Source organism: Odocoileus virginianus, chromosome 20 (genome assembly GCF_023699985.2).
Source record: "Odocoileus virginianus isolate 20LAN1187 ecotype Illinois chromosome 20, Ovbor_1.2, whole genome shotgun sequence".
NCBI lineage: Eukaryota > Metazoa > Chordata > Mammalia > Artiodactyla > Cervidae > Odocoileus > Odocoileus virginianus.
In genome coordinates this window covers 4,101,346-4,128,323 of record NC_069693.1, presented here as the reverse complement: position 1 = coordinate 4,128,323, position 26,978 = coordinate 4,101,346, and the positions used below count along the sequence as shown (strand labels likewise).

The window sequence follows — 26,978 nt, the reverse complement described above, 5'->3', positions numbered from 1 at the left end:
CAGCAAAAAGATAGCATCAGAATTCTTTAAAAATGAGAAAAAGGCCAAAACCCAATGGCAAATTGGGCAAAAAAAAAAGAGAAACTTCACAAGATAGATGAAAAGACTGACCCTGAATCACATGTTAATTATAACAAGTCATTCAATTTTTCAAGATTGCTTTGGGTATTCTATATTTTTTACATTTTCATATTTTTAGAATAAGCCTACCAATTCAAACAATGGCAGCAAAATAAAAACAACACAAGCTGGACTGGATTATCTTTTGGGGGCTTCCCTGGTGGCTCAGACTGGAAAGCATCTGCTTACAATGCAGTAGACCCAGGTTCAGTCCCTGGGTTGGGAAGATCGGATCTGTCAACTCTTTCGATCAACTGAGAGTGTATAGGTTCAGGGGGTATATGGGAAACCTCTGTGCCTTCCTTCAGTTTTGCTGTGAATATGAAACTTCTCTAAAGTTTATTGAAAATGGAAAAGGGATGGATTGGGAATTTAGGATTAGCAGATGCAAACTAGTATATATAGGATGTATAAACAACAAGGTCCTATTATATAGCACAGGGAACTATATTCAATATCCTGAGATAAACCTTAATGGAAAGGAGTATGAAAAATATATAACTGAGTCACTTTGCTGTATGGGAGAAACTAAAACAGCTTTGTAAATCAATTCTACTTCAGCTAATTAAGTTTTTAAAATGTATTATACTCAACAAAAATAAAACTCTATATAGGGCCAGTAAGGCATTAATAATTTATGGTACTGGCAATAGAGAACTAGACAATGTTTAATGATGTCAGTGTGGTATTGATGTATATTTGAAAAAGAAATATTAAACTGTGTAGGTACATTTGAAAAATATTGAATTTTTTAAAAATGGAGTGGCATGTACTAATGGATAAGTAGAGATATTGAAATACACTTTTTTTAACTAAACCAGAAAACTCAAAGGAGACACAGACATAAAGAACAGACTTTTGGACTCAGTGGGAGAAGGCGAGGCTGGGATGAGTTAAGCGAAGAGCACTGAAACATATACGTTACCATGTGTAAAACAGAATAACCAGTGGGATTGGGGTGTGACCCAGGGCACCCAAGCCGGCGCTGTGTGACATCCTGGAGGTGTGTGGGGGGGGGAGAGCTGGGAGGGGGTTCAGGATGAGGGGGACACACGTATACCTGTGGCCCATTCAAACTGATGTACGGCGGAAACCATCACAATACTGTCAATAATTACCCTCCAATTAAAATAAATAAACTAAAAAAAAAAACACTAAATTCGGACAGACTCAAAGTGAAAGGTGTGGGTGGAATGTTAGATGTAGGGAATAAATTCTAAAATCTAGAGACATATCCTAGCAGCAGTTCTATGTCAGAAGTGTCAGACGATCATGGTTCCTTCAACCCCAACCTCCTACACCCCAAGAAATCTGGTAAGAAAATTAAAGTCATGCTTTCCCCAGTGTTTACCCATGTTTTTTTTTTCTTCTACACATTGCAAGGCAGGATAGGAACTTTAATGGGAGGTAGAGGATGTGGGCACAGACAGTCAACCCCACAGTCGAATCACTAGAACACTGTGAAGGAAGAGCTCCAAAATCATCAACCGGCTCTGATGAACCATTTACAGGACAGGGTGTGTCAGGAGGGGAGATGCCAAGGTGACCAGGCGGGACATTGGTGAGAAGATTACTCCAGGACGTGCCCTTGTCTGACAGGTACACCCCTGAGTCTGGCCTCGTCATTGGTCCAGAGATGGTGTGAAATGATGAGGTTGGGGTTCATCTCTTCCACCTGCGTCAGCATCATCTTAATCTCCTCATCATATGAAGATTTGTCCAGGCTGGGAAAATACAAAAAGAGAAGCTGTGTTGACTCGATACATGAGTGCTGCCCTCTCTACACCCCGATGGCTAGTTCCCCTTCACTCTTTGCTGGGACAGTTGTGCAAAGGACGCACAAAATCCTTCCTAGAGTCTGGGACAGTGAGAAAGAAGGGTGTGAACCATTTGTCCCTCCCCTGCAGGTCACCAGGGTCTTGGTACACAAAAGGCACTCAAATGTTCATTCTGTGGAACTCAGCTACACACACTCTAAATGCAAACGTAATGTCCCTCGAACTTACAGTTGCCAGAGGGGAAGGATGGAGGGAAGGGAGAGTTTGGGAGTGTGGGATGGACATGGACACACGGCTGTATTTAAAATGGAGAACCAACAAGGACCTATGGTAGAGCACAGGGAACCCTGCTCAATGTTATGCGGCAGCCTGGATGGGAGGGGGTTTGGGGGAGACTGGGTACGTGCGTGTGTATGGCTGAGTCCCTTTGCTGTCCACCTGAAACTCACGTTTGTTAATCGGCTATACCCCAATACAAAATACAAAGCTTAAAAGAAAAAGAAAAGACATAATATTCCAAACAGTATTGACTACTGCTCTTCAAGAAATGTACTTCTGTGTCAAGACGCTGCTCTGTCCTTGATGGAAACCCTCCTGGCTGTGAGTTGTGGTTGCGCTTTTTTGGGCAAATTAAGTAGGAGATGGTGTTTTTAGTAAAGGAGTCATTCTTGCCTGGGGGTGATTCTGCTTATCAGGGGATATTTGACAACACCAGGAGCCTTTTAAAAAAAATTTCAGGGGATAGATATGATGGGCATTCTTTTTAAAATTTAATTAAAATTTTATTGAGATATACCTGACATACAACATTGTGTAAGGTTAAGGTCGCAACACATTGGTTTGATATGTTTATATACTGCAAAGTGATTACCATCAGAGCGTCAGCTAACATCTCTACCAGATCACACAATCTCTCTCTTTTGGTGGTAAGAACAATTAAAATCTTGTCTCAGCAGTTTGGAAGAGTTTTTTTTTTTTTTTCCTTGGTGGTTGAGGGGCATGCGGCTTGCAGGATCTCAGTTCCCTGACCAGGGATTGAAGCTGGGCCACGGCAATGAAAGCACAGAAGCCTAATCACCAGACCACCAAGAAGTGCCTAAAGTTTGTATTTCTGGTCATCATGTCTCAAAGGAGGTGCACCAGGGAACGGAACGAGTGGGTCGAGACCAGAGACGCTTGACCAACATCCTGCGATGCACAGGAGAGCCACCCCCAGCAAAAAGTCTCCAGCCCAAATGTCAATGGTGCCAAGACTGCACAAACCTACAGTGGTCCCACCTCCCTCGGGGGTCACTCACCACCGAGGGAACAGCATCCACTCACCCGAGCACTTGCAGGCTGCACTCCGGACTGACCAAGGCTTCACACAGCACCGCCGCCCCATCATAGTCCAGGCTGATCCATTCCAGGTTCACGCAAGTCAGCGATTTGCAGGCGGTGAGAGCCGAGGCCAGGTCCTCACAAGAGGTGGGGCTGAGCTCGCAGGTCTCCAGCCTGCACAGGGGGACACACCGGTGTAAGGTGGGCTGGCATCCCCACCACCTGGAGGTGCCAAGGCCGCGCCTCTGAGAAGAGGCGTCGCAGTCTGGGCAAGTGGGTCTCACCTGGGGCACACAGCGTGTCTGCAGACGTTGGACGCATGCGAGGAGTCCTACTAGCCTCCCGTGGGTGGAGTGAGGCCACAGTTAAACCTCCTTCAATGCACAGGACAGCTCAGTCCCCCACTCCAGCAAGAAACCACCCCGTCCCAGGGCTTCCCTGGTAGCTCAGTGGTGAAAAATACGCCTGCCAATGCAGGAGACACGGGTTCAATCCCTGGTCCAGGAAGATCCCACATGCCACGGAGCAACCAAGTCTGTGAGCCACAACTACTGATGCCTATGTGCCCTGGAGCCTGTGCTCCACAAGAGAAGCCACTGCAATGAGAAGCCCGCGCACTGCAGCTAGAAAGTGGGGCCCACTCACCCCCACTGGCTGCCGTCAGAGAAAGCCCATGCACATCAAGGAAGACCCAGAGCAGCCAAATAAACAAATAAAATTATATATAAAAATGAAACCACTAAGTCCCGCATGTCAGCCCATGGCAAGCTGGAGCAAGCCCTGGTTTCATGACTGGCATTTTACTTAACAGATTGTTTCAGAAACACTTGTTTTTAAACTTGCATCCCGTTCGTCCCTTTCATTCTCCAGCTTTTCTTCTTTTTGAAATAGGTAAGCTTTCCCACCATCCATGGACACTCACCCAAGGTTCTCTAATTTACACTTAGGATGCTTCAAAGCTTTACATATCTGTTTGGCACCAGCATCGTATATCTTATTGTTCCCTAGTTTCAGGGTTTTTAGTTTTTCATTATGGATAAGAACAGTAGCGATGTCCACACAGCAAACAGAAGTGAAGTAGCAATTCATCAACCTGGAGGGAGAAAAAATACAAATGTATCTGATCCTGAGGTCCAATCTGTAACGGCTTCACTTATGTTCACTTATTCCTGTAAAGGAAGAAATACTCAAGTGTTCCTGAGATGATGATGGTGACGATGATGATGATAGAGATGATAATGAAGATGATGATGATGACGGAGATGATACCAGAGACGATGAGATGATGGTGACGATGATGATAAAGAAGATGATGATGATAGAGATGACACAATGCAGTTCCTCCACTTTCTGCCCTCTGCCCAACCCTGGGCTCCCTGCATTCTCCTTCCTGCCCAGTCTCACCCCTCAGGGACCTCTGTTCTTGCTGGTACTAATGCTCTTATCCAAGGATCTGCTGAGTTACCCCCTTACTTCCTTCAAGTCTCTGTATACACAGCATGTTTTGGGAAGGACTTCACTCATGGCACCCCACTCCAGTACTCTTGCCTGGAAAATCCCGTGGACAGAGAAGTCTGATAGGCTGCAGTCCATGGGGTCACTAAGAGTCAGACACGACTGAGCAACTTCACTTCACTTTTCACTTCACTGAATATTTCACATAATTTGATGTCCCCTGTGTGTCTGCTGTCTCCAAGCTCATGGCTCCTCACAGTATTGTGCCCCACTCACACAGTATGCAAGTGTGTATACAGAACATACATGCACACATGTGTACATGTATGTACACATACATGTAAATCTGATAAACGTGTATTTGTATATGCAAGCATGTGGACACAGGTATAGGCACATTTATACACACATACATGTCTGCTATGTACCCATATGGAATACATATAGAGTGTGTATATGTGTGTCTACGTTCTCAAGCAGGAATGATTTTTGCTTCCTGCCCCCAGGGAACACTGGGACGTGCCTGGGGACATTTTTTTGGTTAGCTACCACCATCCTACAGGGCATTGGACAGTCGTCCTCCACAGGAAGAACAATCTCAGCCAAAATGTCAATAGCTGACATGCTGTTGTTGTTTAGTCGCAAAGTTGCATCTGAGTCTTTGTGTCCCCATGGACTGCAGCACACCAAGCTTCCCTGTCCTTCACCAACTCCCAGAGTGCGCTCAAATCCTTGACATGTACACACTACTATACATGAAACAGGTAATAATAAAGACCCACCATGCAGCATAGGGACCCTCTCAGAGCTCTATGGCACCTGAGTGGGAGGGAAATCCAAAAGCGGGGATACATGTGCACGCATAGCTGACTCACTCTGTGTACAGTGGGAACTAACACAGCATTGTAAAGCAAATATACTATAATGAACATTTTTTTAAAAAACAGATGAATGTTTAAAGAAGTTGGGGTACATATGCACAATGGACTATTGCTCGGCCATAAAAAGGAATGAATTTGAGTCCGTTGTAATTAGGTGGATGAACCTAGAGCCTGATACACAGAGTAAAGTAACTCAGAAAGAGAAAAATGAGTATCACATAATACATGCATATTTCTGGAATCTAGGAAAAATAGCACTGACAAGCCTATTTACACAGAAGAAATGGAGAAGCAGATGGAGAATGGCCTGGTGGACACAGTGGGGGAAGGAGACAATGGTAGGGCGATTGACAAAGAAGCATTGACATATATACACTACCATGTACAAAACGGGCTTTTCTTGTGGCTCAGATGGGAAAGAAACTGTCTGCAATGTGGGAGACCTGGGTTCAGTCACTAGGTTGGGAACATCCCCTGGAGGAGGACATGGAGACCCACTCCAATATTCTTGCCCGGAGAAACCCCATGGACAGAGAAGCCTGGCGGGCTACAGTCCATGAAATTGCAAAGAGTTGGACATGACTGAGCAATAAGCAAGCACAACATGTATAAATCAGACAGCCAGTGGGAAGCTGCTGTATATAGCACAAGGACCTCAGCCTGGCGCTCTGTGATGACTGAAGCGGGTGGGATGAGGGGAGGAGGCTAAAGAGCAAGGAGATTATATATACAGTTATGACTTATTCACATTGATGTATAGCAGAGACCACCACAATACTTTAAAGCAATTATCCTGCAATTAAAAAAAAAAAACTTGAAGAGGTAGAGTAAAAAAACAAAAACACATCTGGCAGCCAGGAAGCCCCAGAAGTATCAGTTAGGGTAACCATTTAGCCTTGCTTTTTTTTTTTTTTTTTTCCTTTCAGAAGACTTCATGTTCTTCCTCTCTTCCTGTTCCTTTCCCGGGCTGCCAAGAGCCAAAAATAAAAATCAAGTACTGACATTCAAACAAACCCCAGCCAGGCATACCATAACTCCTGTAGGTTGCAGCTCGGCTGCTTCACTGATTCACACAAAGTTATCACTCCTTCATCTTTCAGGACGTTTGACCCCAGGTCGAGAAAAGTCAGGGATCTGTTGCACAGAAGGACTTGGGAGAGGGAGTCACAGGTTGCAGAGGTGAAGCAACAATGTGACAATCTGCAAAGACACACACATCACCCATCAACCGACACAAGTTCTATATTCTCGTCCAGCCGCCCCATCATGTCCTCCTCTTTGCAACTCCACGGACTGTAGCCCCCCAGGCTCCTCCGTCCGTAGGATTTCCCAGGCAAGAGTACTGGAGCTGGTTGCCATTTCCTCCTCCAGGGGGTCTTCCTCACCCAGGGATCGAAACTGAGTCTCCTGCATTGGCAGGCGGATTCTTCACTACTGCGCCGCCTGGGAGGCCCACATAAGCTCGACAGGGTAATCTGTTCACGACACTACATGTAAAAACTTTCTTGTGCTCTGTGGTCACTTAGAAAAATAAGAGGACTAAAATGTGTAGCAGAGGTGACTTCCCTGAGGGTACAGTGGATAGGAATCCACCTGCCAACGCAGGGGACATGGGTTTGATCCCTGGTCCGGGAAGATCCCACATGCCTCGGAGCAATGAAGCGTGTGAGCTGCAACTACTGAGCCTGTGCCCGAAACAAGAGGAGCCACTGCTCACTGTAACTAGAGGAAGCCTGTGTGCAGCCGTGAAGACCCAAAGCGAACAAAAATAAATTTTAAAAAATTTTAAAATGTGTAGCAAGGGTGGAATCACAGAAGGATGTGGACGACAGGATCCCAAACTGGGGGACAGAATCTCAGGATCCCAGCTCCAAGTCAGAGCACCACCAGCTAGATGACCTTGGACAAAGTCTGTGCTCTGTGACACAGCGTGTTGGTTATTTATAATAGATAGATGGCATCCTGTTTCACATGTTCCCTTTGAAGAATGTTATTCTTTTAAATGTGTGGTTATGAATTCTTATCTCCTCACTGTTGGGAATTTAAAAAATAAAGGGAAGCATAGAAGTTGCAATCAGGTAGATCAAGGCTGAATATGAAAAAAAAAAAAGACTAAATGGGTCCCATGTGTATGTAGCTGATTTAGCTAACACTTCACACAGAATTCCAGACTTTCAGCAATGGCACATAAGCCAGATATCTGGAATTCCAACAGGAGATGGTCAAGTGGCAGGCAGCAAGTGGAAAGGGGCAGAAACCCACCCATGTGGGCAGGCACTGCCCAGCCCACATGACCCCCCCAGCCCCTGCCCCCACCTCCCATCACCTGCCTGGCCGCTTCAGGGCATCTCAGGATGGCACCTTTGGCAGGAGGAATGCACAAGTCTTTGATTAGCAAATGCCACTCGCTCATGGTGGGTTTTCCCTTTCAGTTCTTTTATTTTTTGAGATCAGACAATAAACAGCTAATTAATATTTTGCTCAGCCAGTAAAGAATCTGCCTGCAATGCAGGAGACACAGGTTCAATCCCTGGGCCAGGAAGATTCCCTGGAGAAGGGAATGGCAACCCATCCCAGTATTCTTGCCTAGAGAATCCCATGGACAGAGGAGCCTGGTGGGCTACAGTTCATGGGGTTGCAGAGAGGTGGACATGACTGAGCAACTAACACTACACTTCAGTGAAATAAGCTTTCTCTGATATTTAAAGAAAATGTAAGGTTTTACAGATCACCAGCCCAGGTTGGATGCATGAGACAAGTGCTCATGCCTGGTGCACTGGGAAGACCCAGAGGGATCGGGTGGAGAGGGAGGTGGGAGGGGGGATTGGGATGGGGAATACATGTAAATCCATGGCTGATTCATGTCAATAAATGACAAAAACCACTATAATATTGTAAAGTAATTAGCCTCCAACTAATAAAAATAAATGAAAAAAATAAATAAATAAGAAAATGTAAGGTTTTACAGACAGAGAAAGTGATATATTGTATGATATCCCTTATGGGGAATCTAAAAAGAAATGATACAAATGAACTTATGTACAGAACAGAAGGAGACTCTATGGTCAGGTTGGAAGGGATAATTAGGGAGTTTGGGACAAACATGTACACAGTGCTGTATTTAAAATGGATAACCAACAAGGACCTACTGTAGAGCATGGGGAACTCTGCTCCACGTTATATGGCAGCCTGGATGGGAGGGGGGTGTGGGGGGAGAACGGATACATGTATATGTATGGCTGAGTCCCTTTGCTGTCCACCCGAAACTATCAGAACATTGCTAATCAGCAACAATCCAATACAAAATAAAAAGTTTGAAAAAAAGAAAATGTAAGACTTTAACAGTCACTTAATGCAATCTCCAAATTTTCCATGACTCTACAATTATGCCTTCTCTAACTATTTCTTGGTCTAATTGTTATAGTTCATAGTTTTCCCTTATTTTTTTAATAGTTTGGTTTTAATGTTTAAAGTTCCTGGAACTTATTTTAGTATTGACCTTTTTTATAATCTAAAAAAAAAAATCATCTCAGTAATAATATTCTAGCCTTCTGCTATTGTAAATGCCACTTTGTGTGTGCATGTAATACTTATGTCTATAGACACATACAGACCTGTGTACATGTACACACACACAAAAGCTTTGTTTCTAGACTACCTATTCACTTCCATACACTTGGGCAAGCTTGCTCCTGTCCCCCACTCTAAGGTATTCTTTTGAAGTTAACACTAAGTTTCTCCTGTGGCACCCCACCTCCCGCCCCCGGGTAAATAGACAACCCTTTCTATTTCCACCAGCAAAGAATCAGTCTGGTTTATAGAAACTCCAGGAAGAAAGAGGTGGGGACACTGGGGGTGAGGGAGGGGCCCAGTGACAACTGAGGGCGTGTGAAGCTCCACACTCCACACCTGCACGTAATGAAATGAATCCCCCCCGCCCAGGCTCCCAGTATACCTGCAGAAGCACCAACCGTCTTTATGATAACCAAGGCCCCAAGCTGGATGCTAAGAGCTCGTCTTGCGTCTCTAGAATTCAACAATTCAACCCCAGGCGCCCCTGTGGGACAAGCCCACTCTGCTGGACCGCAGTGTGGGGGGCGGTCCGCGTGCCGTCTCCCCCAGGCTCCCCTCCCCGACACCGACTCACAGCAGCGCCTCCAGGGCACAGTCTGGGCTCTTCAAGGCCTCACACAGCACCCGCACCCCATCGTCCTTCAGGGCGTTCTCTGACAAGGAGAGAAGCTTCAGCTTCTTGTTGTGGACGAGAACAGAGGCGATGTCTTTGCAGGCTTTACCCGTGATGTCACACTTCCCCAGCCTGCGGGAGAGATGGGTGGTGGGGGGCAGCCGGGATGTTTACAGGGTGTCTGTGCAACTGGCCCTGAACTGCATCAGGGCATCTAATCCAGCACCTGCCAATTCCGGACTTTTTAAAAAGCAGAGGTAATCATGCGATTCTCCACAAGAATCCCTGTTGCTTTCCACTCAAATTAGAAATGCTTTCAAATTGTGGTACTGGAGAAGACTCTGGAGAGTCCCTTGGACAGCAAGAAGATCAAACTAGTCCATCCTAAAGAAAATCAACCCTGAATATTCATTGGGAGGACTGATGCTGAAGCTGAAGCTCCAACACTTTGGCCACTTGATACAAAGAGCTGACTCATTGGAAAAGACATTGATGGAAGGCAGGAGGAGAAGGGGATAACAGAGGATGAGATGGTTGGATGGCATCACCGACTCAATGGACATGAGTTTGAGCAAGCTCGGGAGATAGTGAAGGACAGGGAAGCCTGGTGTTCTGCAGTTCATGGGATCGCAATGAGTCGGACTTGAGTTAGCGACTGAACAACAACAAAGCAAGCCTGTATGTTCAAACATACATGGCTTATGCATGGACCCTTCCTCTCCCTCCTGATGAATCTTGACAGGTGAAATTAACCAAGTGCACGTGATCTGTCAGTCATATTACTGATGGAGAGAAGAGTATGTCTTCTTGGTGAGTTTAACAAGTTGTTTTTGTTTATTGCTATTTCTACAACTTCCCTTTGTTCTTCCTGCTGAAAAACAGACTGAGTCTGTTTAGAAACCCCCAATGAGGCATCCCAGATAATTTTCAAGAGAAAGCAATGATTTGGGGGAAATTACTTTCCCTCTATCCTCAATGGTATTATCTGCCAGATTCCAAGATGACATTTGTGATCATCCATAACCTTTCTCATTTTCTCATTTCTCTGTGACTGTCTTCAAGAGAAAAGAAACTGGAGTTATGGCTTTGGTAGGGTTGGTTGAGAGGAGAGCCAAGGAGAATCAGATAAGACATCTGTGAGGTCACTCAAGTGAGCACAAAGGAAAAGATGGGACAGACCTTCTGAGAGGAAGCTTTGTGCTTAAGAACCCATCCATCCTCATCTTATTAGGAGGTATGCTGATACTGAGATGGACGTGGTAAAACATGTGAGAGACAATGACAGGAAAGGAGATAGGCGTGTTGGATCTGCCAAGTTCACACAGGGAAACATCTACATCATGGAGGAAAACCCCAAGACTTACATGAGTTCTTCTATGTTGCACATTGGGTGTTTCAGCGCCTCGCACAGCTTCCTGGCATCCATATGGGAGAGGCTGCTGCCATAGAGGTTCAGGTATTTCAAATGAGGGTTATGAAGAATGGCCTTAAAGAATTCTAGGCTATTTGCCAGATTCGAAGCAAAGTTACACCTACAAAAGACGAAGAGATACAGTAGCTCATGCAATGAAGTCCAAAGCAAGATACCTCTTACACAATTCTTCCTACTATTTATGCTTAGGCTCCTAGTTTTTGTTAAAATATCCAGTTTGTTGTCATTCAGTACTAAGTCATGTCCAACCTTTTGCAACCCCATGGAATGCAGCACGCCAGGCTCCCCTGTCCTTCACTACCTCCCAAATTCATGTCCATTGAGTAGGTGATGCTATCTAACCATCTCATCCTCTGCCACCCTCTTCTCCTTTTGTCTTCAATCTTTCCCCGCTTCAGAATTTTTTCCAATGATTTCGCTCTTCTGGTGTGCGTGTGAGTTAAGTCACTTCAGTGTCTGACCCTGCGACTCCATGGACTGCAGCCCGCCAGGCTCCTCTGTCCATGGGATTCTCCAGGCAAGAACACTGCAGTGGGTTGCCATGACCTCCTGACTCAGGGATTGAACCCATGCCTCTCATGTCTCCTGCACTGGCAGTCGGGTTCTTTACCAGTCGCGCCATCTGGGAAGCTGTCTTCTGGTTATTCCTGCCTATGACTTCTCTCTGGGATCTTCAGACATCAGGTGCTCAGAAGTCTCCCGTTTCTGCCTAGTCCCTCCGCTTCTGCATTCCACCACAGATATTGTAAGGAAACCAGACTTAGCCCATGCTAAATTCTAAGCACCATATTTGTGCCTCTTTGCTCTCCTACATCTGGAAATACCTCCCATGTCCAAACAAGACTGTCTTCCTCACGGAAGGGATCATTGCAGTCTAAAATTTTTAAAGGGTGTTTTTAAAGGAGACAATTTTTTCAAGTTTTCTTTAAAAAAAAAAATAAAACAAACTAAAAGGAGATGGTATATGTCCTGGTTAGAGAACCAGGCTCCTAACGTAGAGAAAACTGGATTCAAATATTTGCTTTTCTCCTGGATATTCTGAAGTTTGGGTAAATTAACTTAACAGTGGAGGCTCATCACAAAACAAATAGATCATGATGGTTCAGAAATTACCATTTATTGCACCCACTGATAGAGGAATGGATAAAGAAGATGTGTTACATTCCATATACACAATGGAATGTTATTCAACCATTAGAAAGAAATGAAATAATGCCACTTGTAGCAACATGGATGGACCTAAGGAATGTCATACTGAGTGAAGTAAGTCAGAGAATGAGAAATATCATATGACATCCCTTATATGAGGAATCTAAAAAGAAATGATACAAATGAACTTACTTACAAAACAGAGTCACAGACTTAAGAGAAGGGACTTATGGTTGCCGGGGGGAAGGGATAGTTAGGGACTTTGGGAAGGACAGGTACACACTGCTATACTTAAAACGGATAACCTACAAGGGCCTAGTACAGAGCACAGGGAACTCTGTTCAGTGTCTGGTGGAAGTCTGGAGGGGAGGGGGCCTGGGGGAGAATGGATACGTGCATCTGTACGGCTGAGTCCCTTTGCCGTCCACCTAAAACTACCTCAACATTGTTAATTGGCTCTACCCCAACACAAAATAAAAAGTTCTTTAAAAAAAAAAAAAACTCTAGGTATGATGACAACTCATTTCTGTGTACACTGTGAAGAGGAACTGTTTTCCTCATTTTGGAATCCCAGGGTCCTGGGAAGGACATGCACATTTTCATTCATAACTTCACTCAGGTGGTCTCAGATACCTGGTCTCCTCCTTTACAGAGTCATCTGCCCCATTTAAAATCAACAACCAATCTCTCAATTATAAGACCACTAGTCCTTGTTTTGCAATAAACTGTATATACTGGAGAAGACTCTTGAGAGTCCAAGAAGATCAAACCTGTCAGTCCTAAAGGAAATGAACCCTGAATATTCACTGGAAGGACTGATGCTGAAACTGACACTCCAATACTTTGGCCACCTGATGCAAAGAGCCGACTCATTGGAAAAGACCTTGATGCTGGGAAAGATGGAAGGCAGGAGAAGGGGATGACAGAGGATGAGATGGATGGATGGCATCACCAACTGGATGGACATGAGTTTGAGCAAACTCTGGGAGACAGAGAAGGACAGGGGAGCCTGGCGTGCTGCAGTCCGTGGGGTCTCAAAGAGTTGGACAGGACTTTGTGACTGAACAACAACCACTGAACTAATGTATGAGCAAGTCAGTCCCCTACTTTATTTTTGACAGAGCTTCCAGAAGAAATAAAATGACAACACTGCGACAAGGTCCATTTTTTACTATCCATGCAGGATCTAGAGTAATTCATTTATAAGCCCGTTTCTTTCTGTGAAATGAATAAACCACGTCCAGAATGCAAGGAGCCATACATTCACTCGACCTCAGTTTAAAGAGCACCTGGAAAGCTCTGCATTTTGCTGGCTGCTGGAGACATCAGGGTAAACAAGAGATATCTTTTCTCTCTTCATGGCAAATTAGTCAGAGAAACACTGTGTCTCAAGACCACCCCCAGCTGTGGTGGTCTTGGTATATAGGTTTTGGCATATAGCAAGAAGCCACACTTAAGCTGAAGGAGGAGTTAAATTTAGCTTGAAAGTGATAGCTTGCAGGGTTGAAGACAGCAGGATGGCCTAAAGGCAAACCAAGTTCCTCAAAAGTGTCAGAGAAGGCCATCATCAAAAAATCTGCAAACTATCAATGCTGGAGAGGCTGTGGAGAGAAGGGAATCCTCCTACACTGCTGGTGGGAATGTAAATTGGTAACAGCCACAAGGAGAAAAGAATGGAGATTTTAGGTTTTAACCTAAAAATAGAGCTACCATATGATCCAGCAATTCCACTCCTGGAAAACCATAATTTGAAAAGGCACACGTACCCCAATGTTCATAGCACTAATCACAACATCCAAGACATGAAAGGAAGCTAAATGTCCATCAACAGATGAATGGATAAAGACGACGTGAGCCATATACACAATGGAATATTACTCAGCCATAAAAATAATGAAATCATGCCTTTGCAGCAACATGGATGGGCCTAGAGAAGATCACACCCAGTGAAGTAAGTCAGACAAAGACAAATACCATATGACATCACTCATATGTGGAATCTTTAAAAAAAATGATACAAAGAAACTTATTAGCAAAACAGAAACAGGCTCACAGATTTCAAAAACAAAACTTATGGTTGCCAAAGGGGAAAGGTCGGGGGAAGGAATAAATTAGGAGTTTGAGATTAACACATACACATTCCTGTATATAAAACAGACAACCAACAAGGACCTACTATGCAAACAGGGAACTCTCCTCAGTACTGTATGATGATCTGTATAGGAAAAGAATCTGAAAAAGAGTGGACACATGTATGTGTGCCTGTGTGCTAAGTTGCTTCAGTCCTGTCCAACTCCTTGTGGCCCCGTGACTATAGCCCGCCAGGCTCCTCAGTCCATGGGATTCTCCAGGGAAGAATACTGGGGTGGGTTGCCATGCCCTCTTCCAGGGATCTTCCCAACCCAGGGATGGAACCTGAGTCTCTTAGGTCTCCTGCATTGGAACACAGGTTCTTAACCACTAGCACCACCTGGGAAGCCAAGATACAGGTAGATGCATGCATGTATGTATGTGTGTGTGTGTGTGTGTGTATATATATATATATATATTTAACTAATTTTTCTGTGCACCTGAAACTAACACAACATTGTGAATCAACTACAGTTCAATATAATATAAAAGTTAAATTTAAAAAATTACACAGAAAAAAGTACATTTCTGTACATAAAGGCAGTCTCTCCATTAGAGAAACATCTCCTCTCCTTGACTTCTTAGCTGTCATAAAAAGCACTCTTTCTACCATAGAAAGAAAAGCATCAGAGAATCACTGTGACCTTCTCTATGCTTCTGGTATTTGTTTTGTAAAAAGGTCATGATGAAATTGTTGTAAGGGTTACAAGACAGAGGAGACAGTGCATATAAAGCAACCAGCTCAGGGCCTAAGAATTGTTCTATACACACTTCCCATTCCATGCTATTCTTACTATTTTTCTCTTTTATGAACGTGAGGCTCTCTTACCCCCTGTCCTCAGCACCTTCCTCCACCTTTTCCTGGGAAACAGCCATTCTCAATCCACCAGCATCCAAGCAAACATCACCAACTACCCGGACTATCCGCTCTTGGGCTCGCCAAGCAAGCTTTACGTCACAGTTAAAACATCTGTGACAGAGGAACTGAAATGGGGCCTCAGTACAAACACATCGCTAGACCAAAGCACACAGTTGTGTCACCCAGAGGTAACACCAAGTTCCCCGAAATGCCAATTCTGCTTCTGACACAAAACAAGATTTCCCTGGGCTTCCCAGGTGGCTCAGTGGTAAAGAACCTGCCTGCTAATGCAGGAGACGCAGGTTCAATCCTTGGGTCGCGAAGATCCCCCGGAGGGCACAGCAACCCACTCCTGTATTCTTGCCTGGAGAATCCCATGGACAGAGGAGCCTGGAGGGCTACAGTCCATGGGCTCGCAAAGAGTCTGACACAACTGAGCGACTAAACAGCAACAACAACGATATTTTTCCAAGTCAGCATGAACTCCACAGCTAATCGTCTGCACACAGTGAGCTGATGCCATGGGAAGGAAGGTCTGATTCTAGGGCCACTCACGGCAGAAAAAAAGAAAATTTGTCCTTTCTCACCCAGGCTCTGTAACCTGGCAACCCAGCTTCTTGGGCACATTCAGTCTTCACATCTCCCTGTTTGCCCAGTTTGTGTCTCACTCAGGGAAACATCTTAAATCAAGGAAAGCGCTCAGAATTTGCTTTCGACACATGGGACTGTAGCTCGGGTTTTTAAAAGAAACCAAAGTGGGAAAAAATGACACTCTGCTATTGACTTAAAGAACAGGTGAAGACCCGACTTACACGAACTTGCGGAGTTTACAGACAGGTTGAGACAGCGTCCTGCAGAGAACAGCCAGAGAGGGCTCGTCGAACTGACAGTTCTCCAGATTTAGCATCTCGAAGTCCTCACTGGCGGTGAATGCTGAGCACAGATCCCGCCAGAGGGTGAGCTTCTCAATGGTGCTGTGGGAAGACAAATACATGATTCTCCCGTGGCTCCACTCAACCCACCCCTTAAACCGCTAAAAATAGGGCTTCCATCCCTGATGGCTCAGTGGTAAAGAATCCACCTGCCGATGCAAGAGACAAAGGTTCGATCCCAGATCTGGGAAGATCACGTGCCTTGGGGCAACTAAGCCCATGCACCACGACTACTAAGTCTGTACTCCTGAGCCCACATGCTCTAGAGCCTGTGCTCTGCAACAAGAGAAGCCACCACAATGGGAAGCCCGCACACTGCAGCTGGAAAGGAGACCCTGCTTACTACAACAAGAGAAAGCCTGCAGGCAGCAAACAAGGACCCAGCAAGGCCAAAATAAATTAATTTTTTTATAAAGCCAAAAACAGAGTTGCCATACAATCCAGCAATCTCACTCCTGGGCATACATCTAGAAAAAAGCAGATATATGCAAAAGGATACACGCACTCCTATGTTCACTGCAGCACTGTTTACAATAACCAAGACATGGAAGCAACTGAAATGTTCCCATCAACAGATGAATGGATAAAGATGTAGTGTATATACATACACACAGACACACACAATGGAATATTACTCAGCCATTAAAAAAGAATGAAATAATGCCATTTGCAGCAACATAGATAGACCTGGAGATTATCAAAGTAAGTGAAGTAAGTCAGGCAAGAGGAAGGCAAATATCATGGGATATTGCTTGTATGCAGAATCTAAAATAAAAATAATACCAGTGAACTTAATTACAAAACAGAAACAGACTCACAGACTTCAAAAACAAACTTACTGCTACCAAAGAAGACAGGTAGGAGGAGAGATAAATAAGGAATTTGGGATTGACATGTATACACTACTATATATGTTTGTTCATTTGTTTTATCTTTTTGAGTCCACATATAACTGAAATTGTACAGTACTTATCTTTCTTTGATTTATTTCACTAAGCATAATATCCTGCAGATCCATCCATGCCATCATAACTGGCAAGATGTCGATTTTTATGGCTGAGTAATATTCTATCTATATTGCATCTTTTTAAATTTATTTTTGAAGTACAAGATAATTGCATTACAGAATTTGGTTGTTTTCTGTCAAACCTCAACATGAATCAGCCACAGGTGTACATACGTCCGCTCCCTCTTGAACCTCCCTCCCATCTCACTCCTCTAGGCTGCTACAGAGACCCTGCTTGAGTTCCCTGAGACCTACAGCAGATTCACAAACTGGCTATCTGTTTTACACATGGTAATATAAGTTTCCACGTGACTCTCTCCATACACCTCACCTTCTGCTCCCCATCCCCGTGTCCATAAGTCTGTTCTCTATTGTCTGTTTCTCCATTGTTGTTCTGCAAATAAATTCTTTGGTACCATCTTTCTAGATTCCATATATATGCATTAGTATACATATGTATATATACCAGATCTTCTTTATCCATTCATCTGTCGATGGACACCCAGATTCTTTCCATACCTTAATAAGGCTGCTACAAACATTAGGGTAGATACAAAAGTCCTCATTATGGGCAAAATAATCTGTAACTATGTATGATGACAGATGTTAACTGGTTCTCAGTTGGTAAAGAATCTGTCTGCAATGCGGGAGACCTGGGTTCAATCCATGGGTCAGGAAGATCCCCTGGAGAGCAAAATGGCAACCCACCCCAGTATTTTTGCTTGGAAAATTCCATGGGCCAGAGGAGCCTGGCAGGCTGCAGTCCATGGGGTCACAAAGAATGGGAAATGAATGAGCAACTAACACTTTCACTTTTCATGTATGGTGAAAGATGTTAACTAGACTTACTGTGGTGACCATTTCACAGTATATACAAATATTGAAAATTATGCTGCACACCTGAATCCAATATAATTGTTGTATGTCAATTATACATTTTTTTTGGCCATGTCGCCCAGCATATGGGATCTTAGTTCCCCAATCAGGAATCAAACCCATGTCCCCTGCAGTGGAAGCATGGAGTCTTAACCACCAGACCACTAGGGAAGTCCCTCAATTATACATTAATTTTTTTTTTAATGACAGTGAAAGAGGGTATGTGTGAGCTGGGAGCTAAAGTGTGAGCTGGGAGCCTGAGCCTGATGAAAGAATGCAAGTTAAAATCAGCCCAGGGATGCAAGGATTCTTCAATATTCACAAATCAATCAATGTGATATACCACATTAACAAAGTGAAAGATAAACACCATATGATTATCTCAATAGATGCAGAGAAAGCCTTTGACAAAATACAACATCCATTTATGATAAAAAAAAAAACCCTAGAAATCTGTCATAGAAGGAACATACTTCAACATAATAAAAGCCCTATATGATAAACCCACAGCAAACATTATCCTCAATGGTGAAAAATTGAAAGCATTTCCCCTAAAGTCAGAAACAAGACAAGGGTGCCCACACTCATCACTATTATTCAACATAGTTTTGGAAGTTTTAGCTACAGCAATCAGAGAAAAAAATAAATAAAAGGAATCCAGATTGGAAAAGAAGTAAAACTCTCACTGTTTGCAGATGACATGATCCTCTACATAGAAAACCCTAAAGACTCCACCAGAAAATTACTAGAGCTAATCAATGAATACAGTAAAGTTTTAGGATATAAAATTAATACACAGAAATCCCTTTCATTCCTATACTCTAACAATGAGAAAAAAAAAAGAGAAATTAAGGAGACAATTCCTTTCACCATTGTAACGAAAAGAACAAAATACTTAGGAATAAATCTACTTAAAGAAACAAAAGATCTATATATAGAAAACTATAAAACATTGATGAAATACATCAAAGAGGACACAAATAGATGGAGAAATATACCATGTTCTTGGATCAGAAGAATAAATATAGTGAAAATAAGTATACTACCTAAAGTAATCGATAGATTCAATGCAATCCCTATCAAGCTACCAACAGTATTTTTCCGAGAACTAGAACAAATAATTTCATAATTTGTATGGAAATACAAAAAAACACTTTGAACAGCCAAAGCAACCTTGAGAAAGAAGAATGGAACTGGAGGAATCAACCTGCGTGACTTCAGACTATACTGCAAAGCTACAGTCATCAAGACAGTATGGTACTGGCACAAAGACAGAAATATAGATCAATGGAACAAAATAGAAAGCCCAGAGATATATCCACACACCTATGGACACCTTATCTTTGACAAAGGAGACAAGAATATATAATGGAGAGAAGACAATCTCTTTAACAAGTGGTGCTGGCAAAACTGGTCAACCACGTGTAAAAGAATGAAACTAGAACACTTTCTAACACCATACACAAAAATAAATTCAAAATGGATTAAAGATCTAAATGTAAGACCAGAAACTATAAAACTCCTAGAGGAAAACACAGGCAAAAGCCTCTCTGACATAAATCACAGCAGATCTTCTATGACCCACCTCCCAGAATATTGGAAATAAAAGAAAAAATAAACAAATGGGACCTAATTAAGCTTAAAAACTTTTGCACAACGAAGGACACGATAAGCAAGGTGAAAAGACAGCCTTCAGAATGGGAAAAAATAATAGCAAATAATAGCAAATGAAGCAACAGACAAAGAATTAATCTCAAAAACATACAAGCAGCACTTGCAGCTCAGTTCCAGAAAAATAAATGACCCAATCAAAAAATGGGCCAAAGAACTAAACAGACATCTCTCCAAAGAAGACATCCAGATGGCTAACAAACACATGAAAAGATGCTCAACATCACTCATTATCAGAGAAATGCAAATCAAAACCACAATGAGGTACCATCTCACGCTGGTCAGAATGGCTGCTATCCAAAAGTCTACAAACAATAAATGCTGGAGAGGGTGCAGAGAAAAGGGAACCCTCTTACACTGTTGGTGGGAATGCAAACTAGTACAGCCACTATGGAGAACAGTGTGGAGATTCCTTAAAAAACTGGAAACAGAACTGCCATATGACCCAGCAATCCCACCCCTGGGCATACACACCGAGGAAACCAGAATTGAAAGAGACACGTGCACCCCAATGTTCATCGCAGCACTGTTTACAATAGCCAGGACATGGAAGCAACCTAGATGCCATCAGCAGACAAATGGATAAGAAAGCTGTGGTACATATAGACAGTGGAATATTACTCAGCCATTAAAAAGAATGTATTTGAGTCAGTTCTAATGAGGTGGATGACACTGGAGCCTATTATACAGAGTGAAGAGAGAAATGTGAATACAGTACACTAATACATATATATGGAATTTAGAAAGATGGTAATGATGACCCTATATGCAAGAGAGAAAAAGAGACGCAGATGTAAAGAACAAACTTTTGGACTCTGTGGGAGAAGGCGAGGGTGGGATGATTTGAGAAAATAGCACTGAAACATGTATATTACCATATGTGAAATAGACCACCAGTCCAGGTTCGATGCATGAGACAGGGTGCTCAGGGCCAGTGCACTCGGATGACCCTGAGGGATGGGATGAGGAGGGAGGTGGGAGGGAGGGTCAGGATGGGGGGCACATGGCTGATTCATGTCAATGTATGGCAAAACCACTACAATATTGTAAAGTAATTAGCCTCCAATTAAAATAAATAAATTTATTTTTAAAAATAAATAAAATCAGCAAAGAGAAAAGACACATAAGCAAAATCTGGAGGAAATCAGGCACAGTCTTCTAAGTGTGCCTTCCCAGTGGAATTATCAGGATATGCTAAAATGCTATGGAGGTGTGTTGTTGACGGGGCAGGGCCGGGGGAGCATTGTTCTGGCAACAGTAAAAACTGCTTACCTTTCAACCTGACATTGGCCCTATGAAGTAAGACACTGACCCTTGTTTATACAGATGGAAAAACTGAAGACTCACAGTTCATGGTCAAAACACTAGCAAATAGCAGTACAAGGACTCAAACCAGTGTCTCTTTGACTACAAAAGTCATGTTTTTTTAAGTACAAAAGTACAATGGTTTATGAAATACCCATTGGGGGCTGGAAAGAAAGTAAAAAGTGAGAGTTAGTCGCTCAGTTGTGTCTGACTCTTTGCGACCCCATGAACTGCAGCCTGCCAGGCTCCTCTGTCCATTGAATTTCCCAGGCCAGAATACTGGAGTGGGTAGCCATTCCCTTCTCCAGGGATCTTCCCAACCCAGGCATCAAACCCGGGTATCCTGCCCTATGGGTGATTCTTTACCATCTGAGCTACCAGCGAAGCCCATCTGGGACTGGCACAAATATGGCATGTAGGAGAGAGGGAATTAATACATGGACTTACTTTGAGATGTATCCAGACTCATCTGGGAAGACATGTTCCATACACAGGTGAAATTTCTGCAGACTATGGCAATGTCGCAGACAGGCTGCACATATTATCAGCTCCTCTTTGGTACCAATATAAATGTCAATGTCTTTGAAGAAATTCACCACTTGGGCTACAAATTCTGGGTCCTGGGTCTCAAACAAACAATTGAACAATGCCTGGAAACTCATCATGACATTATTGGGGTCACACTGACTTAAAGTGTCAAGGCTTTGCATTATTTCCTGCTTTATCCCTTTGGACAGTGGAAAACCGAAGGACGTCTCCAGCCTGTGGGTCATCCTTCCCGTTGAGAACACAAACAGGAATACCGCTGTCCAGGACAGGTGGGAGCAGTGTTCGCTCACGGCCCTGGTGATGAGCTGGGTCACATTTCCAATGACCGAGTGAGGTGGGTCCTTGGGTCGTTTGAACATGTAGAACATGGCTGCGCAAAATTCTTGGATACAGGTATGGATGAAGGCAAGGCAGTCACCACTCCTGTGAAGAAGTTTCATATCTAACCACATCGAGGTGTCCGATTCGGACACCCCATTCCTCCTGAGGTCCCCGGGGCAAAACAGGAACGTGCGAGTCCACATACCCTCGGCAGCCAAGGTACACAGGCTTTTCAGACAGGCTCTTCTCTGCTTCAACGGACAGGTCTCACTTCCTGATTTGAATACTTTCATGAAGAAAGACACGTACAAAGCAGTGATGGTTTCAGAGTCCAGCTCCAGGTCTTCTCCCTTCTCCAGCTGACACTTCAAGCCAGTACAGACTAGCCAACAGAGAAAGGGGCTCTGGCACAAGATGAAGAGTGAGCTCCTCTTCCTCACAAAACTGAAGGCTCTCGAGGATGCACCCTTCTCCCGGAAGTAATGAGAGAAATACAGCTTCCTTTGGCGCTCAGAGAACCCCAAGAGAAAGATGCATTTAATGTGCTTCAACAAGTAGTGGTTTTTCTTCATCCCCATCTTGCTGAGTGCGAGGAGCAGAGAGCATTCTGGGAGCATCTGTTTCTGCAGCAGGCTCCGCAGGACAACCTGCAAGGAATGTGGCTGCTCCCAGTCTTCACAGAGGTCGGTGTTGCAATCCAAGTCAAACTTCAGTTCCTCCATGCCATCCAAGATAAAGAGGATTCTCTCTGGCTGGGAAAAGATGTCTTCAATGGGCTCTGAAGACTCAGGCCAGTCCCTGGAGAGCAGCTCCACCAGGCTCATGTCCGTCACACCATTCATTTCACGGCCCGTGAGGAAGAAGACAAACGAGAACCTGTCCTTCCATAGGTTTCCCTTGGCCCACTCCAGCATCACTTTTCTCAGAAAGGTTGTTTTTCCAATCCCTTCAGGACCATGCAAGACCACAGTGGGTGAGAACTCTCCAGGCTCGAGGGTGTCAAGGTAGACAGCATTCAGTTGTTCGTACTCACTCTTTGTGGTCTCTTTGTAGAAATCTTCAGGAACCAGAAGGCAGGGCTCCTTCTCCCACAGGACTTGGAATTTCTGCTTCATGTGGCTTCTATACGGGTTTACCTCCTCTGAATTAACAGGGACAGAAGACAATTTTTAAAAAATACACCCCATATTTGGTACTGAGAACAAACCCTATGGATTTACTCAAACACATGTGCAAAGACTGATGTATGCCCATGGGGGACCAGGCTCATAAACTTTGGGGTTTTTTTTCTTATTTATTTTTATTGCAGTACAGTTGACATACAATGTTCTTAATTCCTATTGTACAGCAAACTGATTCAGTTATATAGTCATCCTTTTTTAATATTCTTTTCCATTATGGCTTATGGGATTTTTTTAATTGGAGGGTAACTACTCTATAATGTTGCATTATTTTCTGCAGTACAACAATGTGAGTTAGTTATATGCATACATACATCCCCTCCTCTTGAGCCTTGCTCCCACGCCTCTCATCCCACCACCCTAGGTCATCACACAGCACCAACCTGAGTTCCTGTGCTACACAGCAGCTTACCACTAGCTATCTGTTTTACACATGGTAGTGTGTACATGTGAGTACTCCTCTTTCAATTCATCCCAGCCTCTCCTTCTCCCAGTGTGTCCTAAGAACCTAGGAATAAAACTATCATATGACCCAGAAATCCCACTGCTGGGCATAGACTGAGAGAAAAACATAATCCAAAAAAAAAAAATCTGCCCCAGATTTTACACAGAATATGAACACCCGGGGATTACACTTCAAACTAGGAGAACACTATCTGCCCAGTCAAGAATTCATAAGCACTGGTATTTATTTAGGGATTCCATGATGGCTCAGCAGCAAAGAACCCACCTGCCAATGCAGGAGACATGAGTTCAATCCCTGGGTCAGAAAGATCCTCTGGAGAAGGAAATGGCAACCCACTCCAGTATTCTTGCCTGGGGAATTCCATGGACAGAGGAGCCTGGTAGGCTATGGTCCATGGGGTCACTAAGAGTCAGACACGACTGAACATGCATGCATGTATAAAACAGATAACCAGCAAGGACCTACTGCATAGCACAGGAAACTTTACTCATTATTTTGTAATAACTTATAAGGGAAAAGAATGTAAAATATATATACCTTATATAATTTATCTACTATATAATACTTATGTATATTGTGCATTATAATACATAATATATAAATTACATGTCAGGACGATCCCCTGGAGGAAGAAATGGCAAAACCCACTCCAGTTTTCTTGGCTGGGAAATCCCATGGACAGAGGAGCCCAGTGGGCTACAGTCTACGGGGTTGCAAAGAGTCGGACACAACTCAGCGATGAAACAACAACAAATTATTACTAACATTTTTAATGTATAATATAGATTATATATCACTTGGCTATACATCTGAAACTAACACAACATTATAACATTATAAATCAACAATAATTCCTTTTAAGAAATCATAATAAAGCCATGAAAACAGATAAAAGAGAATCTTGAGAGCAGAAAAATAAAATATAAAGAAGTATTGGAAGAGTTTCCACGTTCGTGAATTCCAATTTAAGATCAAACACTCACTCAAAAATAAATTTAAATATATGTGTGTGTGTGTATATATATATATATAAAGAGGAAAAAGTTAATGGGTGATTTGTCTGGTATTTTGTCACTCTGTTTGCCAGAATTTACAACTCAACTGATCTTATTCTCTGAGGGAAAGAAAATGGCATACTCGCCCAGAGGAGGATGTAAAGCCCTTCAGTGAGTCAAAAATAACTGGTCCTGAGTCAGTTGTGTCCCTTTTGGAAACGTCATCTAACATGAGGGGGCACTGTTAGGTCTGCGTTTTTCTCATTTGCAAACCTTAGAGTCATGGTAAAAATGAAACAACATCACACACGAAAAGTGCTTCCTGTGGGAGCAGGGGCATCTGCTGTCTATTTCCTCATCTTAGGATTCTGCTAGCTTCTTGTGCCAGTCTGGTGAAAAATATGTGACCCATATGAAAGAATCTAAAAAAAGTAGACACATGTACATGTATAATTGAGTCACTTTGCTATACAGCAGACACTAACACAACACTGCAAGTCAACCCTACTCCAATAAAAAAATATTTAATCAGAAAAAGGGTGGAGAGAGTGGAACAAATGGAGAGAGTAGCATGAAAACATATACACTACCAGGTGTAAAATGGGTGGGAATTTGCTGTGTGAAGCAGGGAACTCAAACTGGGGCTGTGTGACAACCTAGAGGGGTGGGATGAGGTGGGAGGTGGGAGGGAGGCTTAAGAGGAAGGGGACATACATATACCTATGGCTGATGCATGTTGATATATGGCAGAAACCAACACAGTACTGTCAAGCAATCATCCTTCAATTAAAAAAAATAATTAAAAAAATTTATTTTAAGAAAAAGGGGGAGGGTGGGTCAGAAGCATCATGGAATTCCATCTCCGCAGTCCTGGTGACACAGACACTAAGCCCCAGGTGCTCAGTCGCTCAGTCGGGTCTGACTCTTTGCAACCCCATGAACTGTAGCCCGCCAGGCTCCTCTGTCCAGGGGATTCTCCAGGCAAGGATACTGGAGTGGGTTGCCATTTCCTTCTCCAGGGGATCTTCTAAACTAGCAGTGACTCATCTTGGAACAGAAAAATGAGGAGAAGACACTTAGATTAATGGTCTGAGGACATTATCCAACCACTCTGGCCCATGAATGACCAGAGTTGGCTTGCAATTCTACTACTTCCAAGGGTCCTACTGACCCCTAACACATTCTCAACAGATGGAGGCGTGGCCGCTAACTCAGTAACAATGCAACCTTCGTTAGAAACTCCCAGTAAACCAGCCACCCCCGTGGGTCCCAGCCCCCCATCCCTTCCAGGACACTTACGTCGGATCTCATTCCGAGCCTTCCTCCAGAGATCAGCCCGACTTATCTGAAGAAACAGACTCAGGGTCACGTCCCAGGCCAGTTTTCCCGGGTAATACTTGCTCAACAGCTTTGACACATTTTCTCGTGAAGCCTTCTTTAGTTCGGTCCACGGGATGGGCTTGAGTTCGAATTTCAGAGGTTCTTGCTTGAGGAGCTCCTTAAATTTCCAGAACTCTTCCTTTTTGAGCTCCTCCAGGTACCACAACAGGCCAAAGTCAGAAAAAAAAGATTCGGCCATCTCGTCATGGGATTGCGGAGCTGGACTTCTCCAGCTGTGGGGAAAGGGGGAAATTCTCAAAAAGAAGCAATAGGTGATATGATACCTGGGAAGAAGGGTGTCATGATGAAGTTAAATCTCAACAGATGTGGATATCGTATCATGCATTTCTTGTTTAAACTCTATCTTCCCAGCTTCACTTGGTGGGGAAGTACCCCATCCTTTCTCAACATTCCAAAACCACGTATGTGAATTCAGTGCTAGCAACTGAAAATGTGGCTGATACTAAACCAAATTCCCTGGACTGCAAGGAGACCAAACCCGTCAGTCCTAAAGGAAATCAATCCTGAATATTCACTGGAAGGACTGATGCTGAAGTTCCAATACTTTGGCCACCTGACACAAACAGCCAACTCATTGTAAAAGACCTTGATGCTGGGAAAGATTGAGGGCAGGAGGAAAAGGGGGCGACAGAGGATGAGATGGTTGGATGGCATCACCGACTCAAGGGACATGAATTAGAGCAAACTCCGGGAGATAGTGAAGGACAGGGAAGCCTAGTGTGCTGCAGTCCATGGAAGGGAGGATTGTTGTATGGCAGAAGCCACAAACATTGTAATTATCCTCAAATTAAAAATAGAAATAAGAATACAAATGGAAGTCTGTGATGCTTTGTTAGCATTGTTTGTTTCACGTAGGCAAGGGTCAGCCTAAAGATGTGTTGTTAAAATAAAAATCGGAACTACCTGGGTGGGGGGAGGGGGGGCGGGGAACAGGTAAATACCAACAAAAATAAGTTGAGAAACAT

At 43.6% G+C, this 26,978-nt stretch overlaps 1 protein-coding gene across 1 annotated transcript; it reads right to left on the bottom strand.

Moving 5' to 3' along the window:
• Positions 1–1,535: 1,535 nt before the first annotated feature.
• Positions 1,536–26,216, bottom strand: NLRP9 (NLR family pyrin domain containing 9). The gene is made up of 9 exons (XM_070451875.1): positions 25,912–26,216; positions 21,548–23,111; positions 16,123–16,284; positions 11,105–11,272; positions 9,702–9,872; positions 6,584–6,754; positions 4,141–4,311; positions 3,222–3,392; positions 1,536–1,844 (listed from the first exon to the last, which is right to left on the bottom strand). Exons 1-9 carry the CDS (start codon positions 26,189–26,191, stop codon positions 1,691–1,693), a joined length of 3,012 nt encoding a protein of 1,003 aa, XP_070307976.1. The 5' UTR covers positions 26,192–26,216; the 3' UTR covers positions 1,536–1,690.
• Between the last annotated feature and the right edge of the window lie 762 nt (positions 26,217–26,978).

Coding starts and splice junctions, on each gene's coding strand:
- NLRP9 (XM_070451875.1), bottom strand. CDS start 26,191: ATGGCCGAATCTTTTTTTTCTGACTTTGGCCTGTTGTGGTACCTGGAG. Junction 6,755..9,701: donor TGTGCCCTGGAGGCGCTGCT/GTGAGTCGGTGT, acceptor GTGTCTTTGCAG/ATTGTCACATTGTTGCTTCA. Junction 1,845..3,221: donor TGCAGCCTGCAAGTGCTCGG/GTGAGTGGATGC, acceptor GTATTTTCCCAG/CCTGGACAAATCTTCATATG.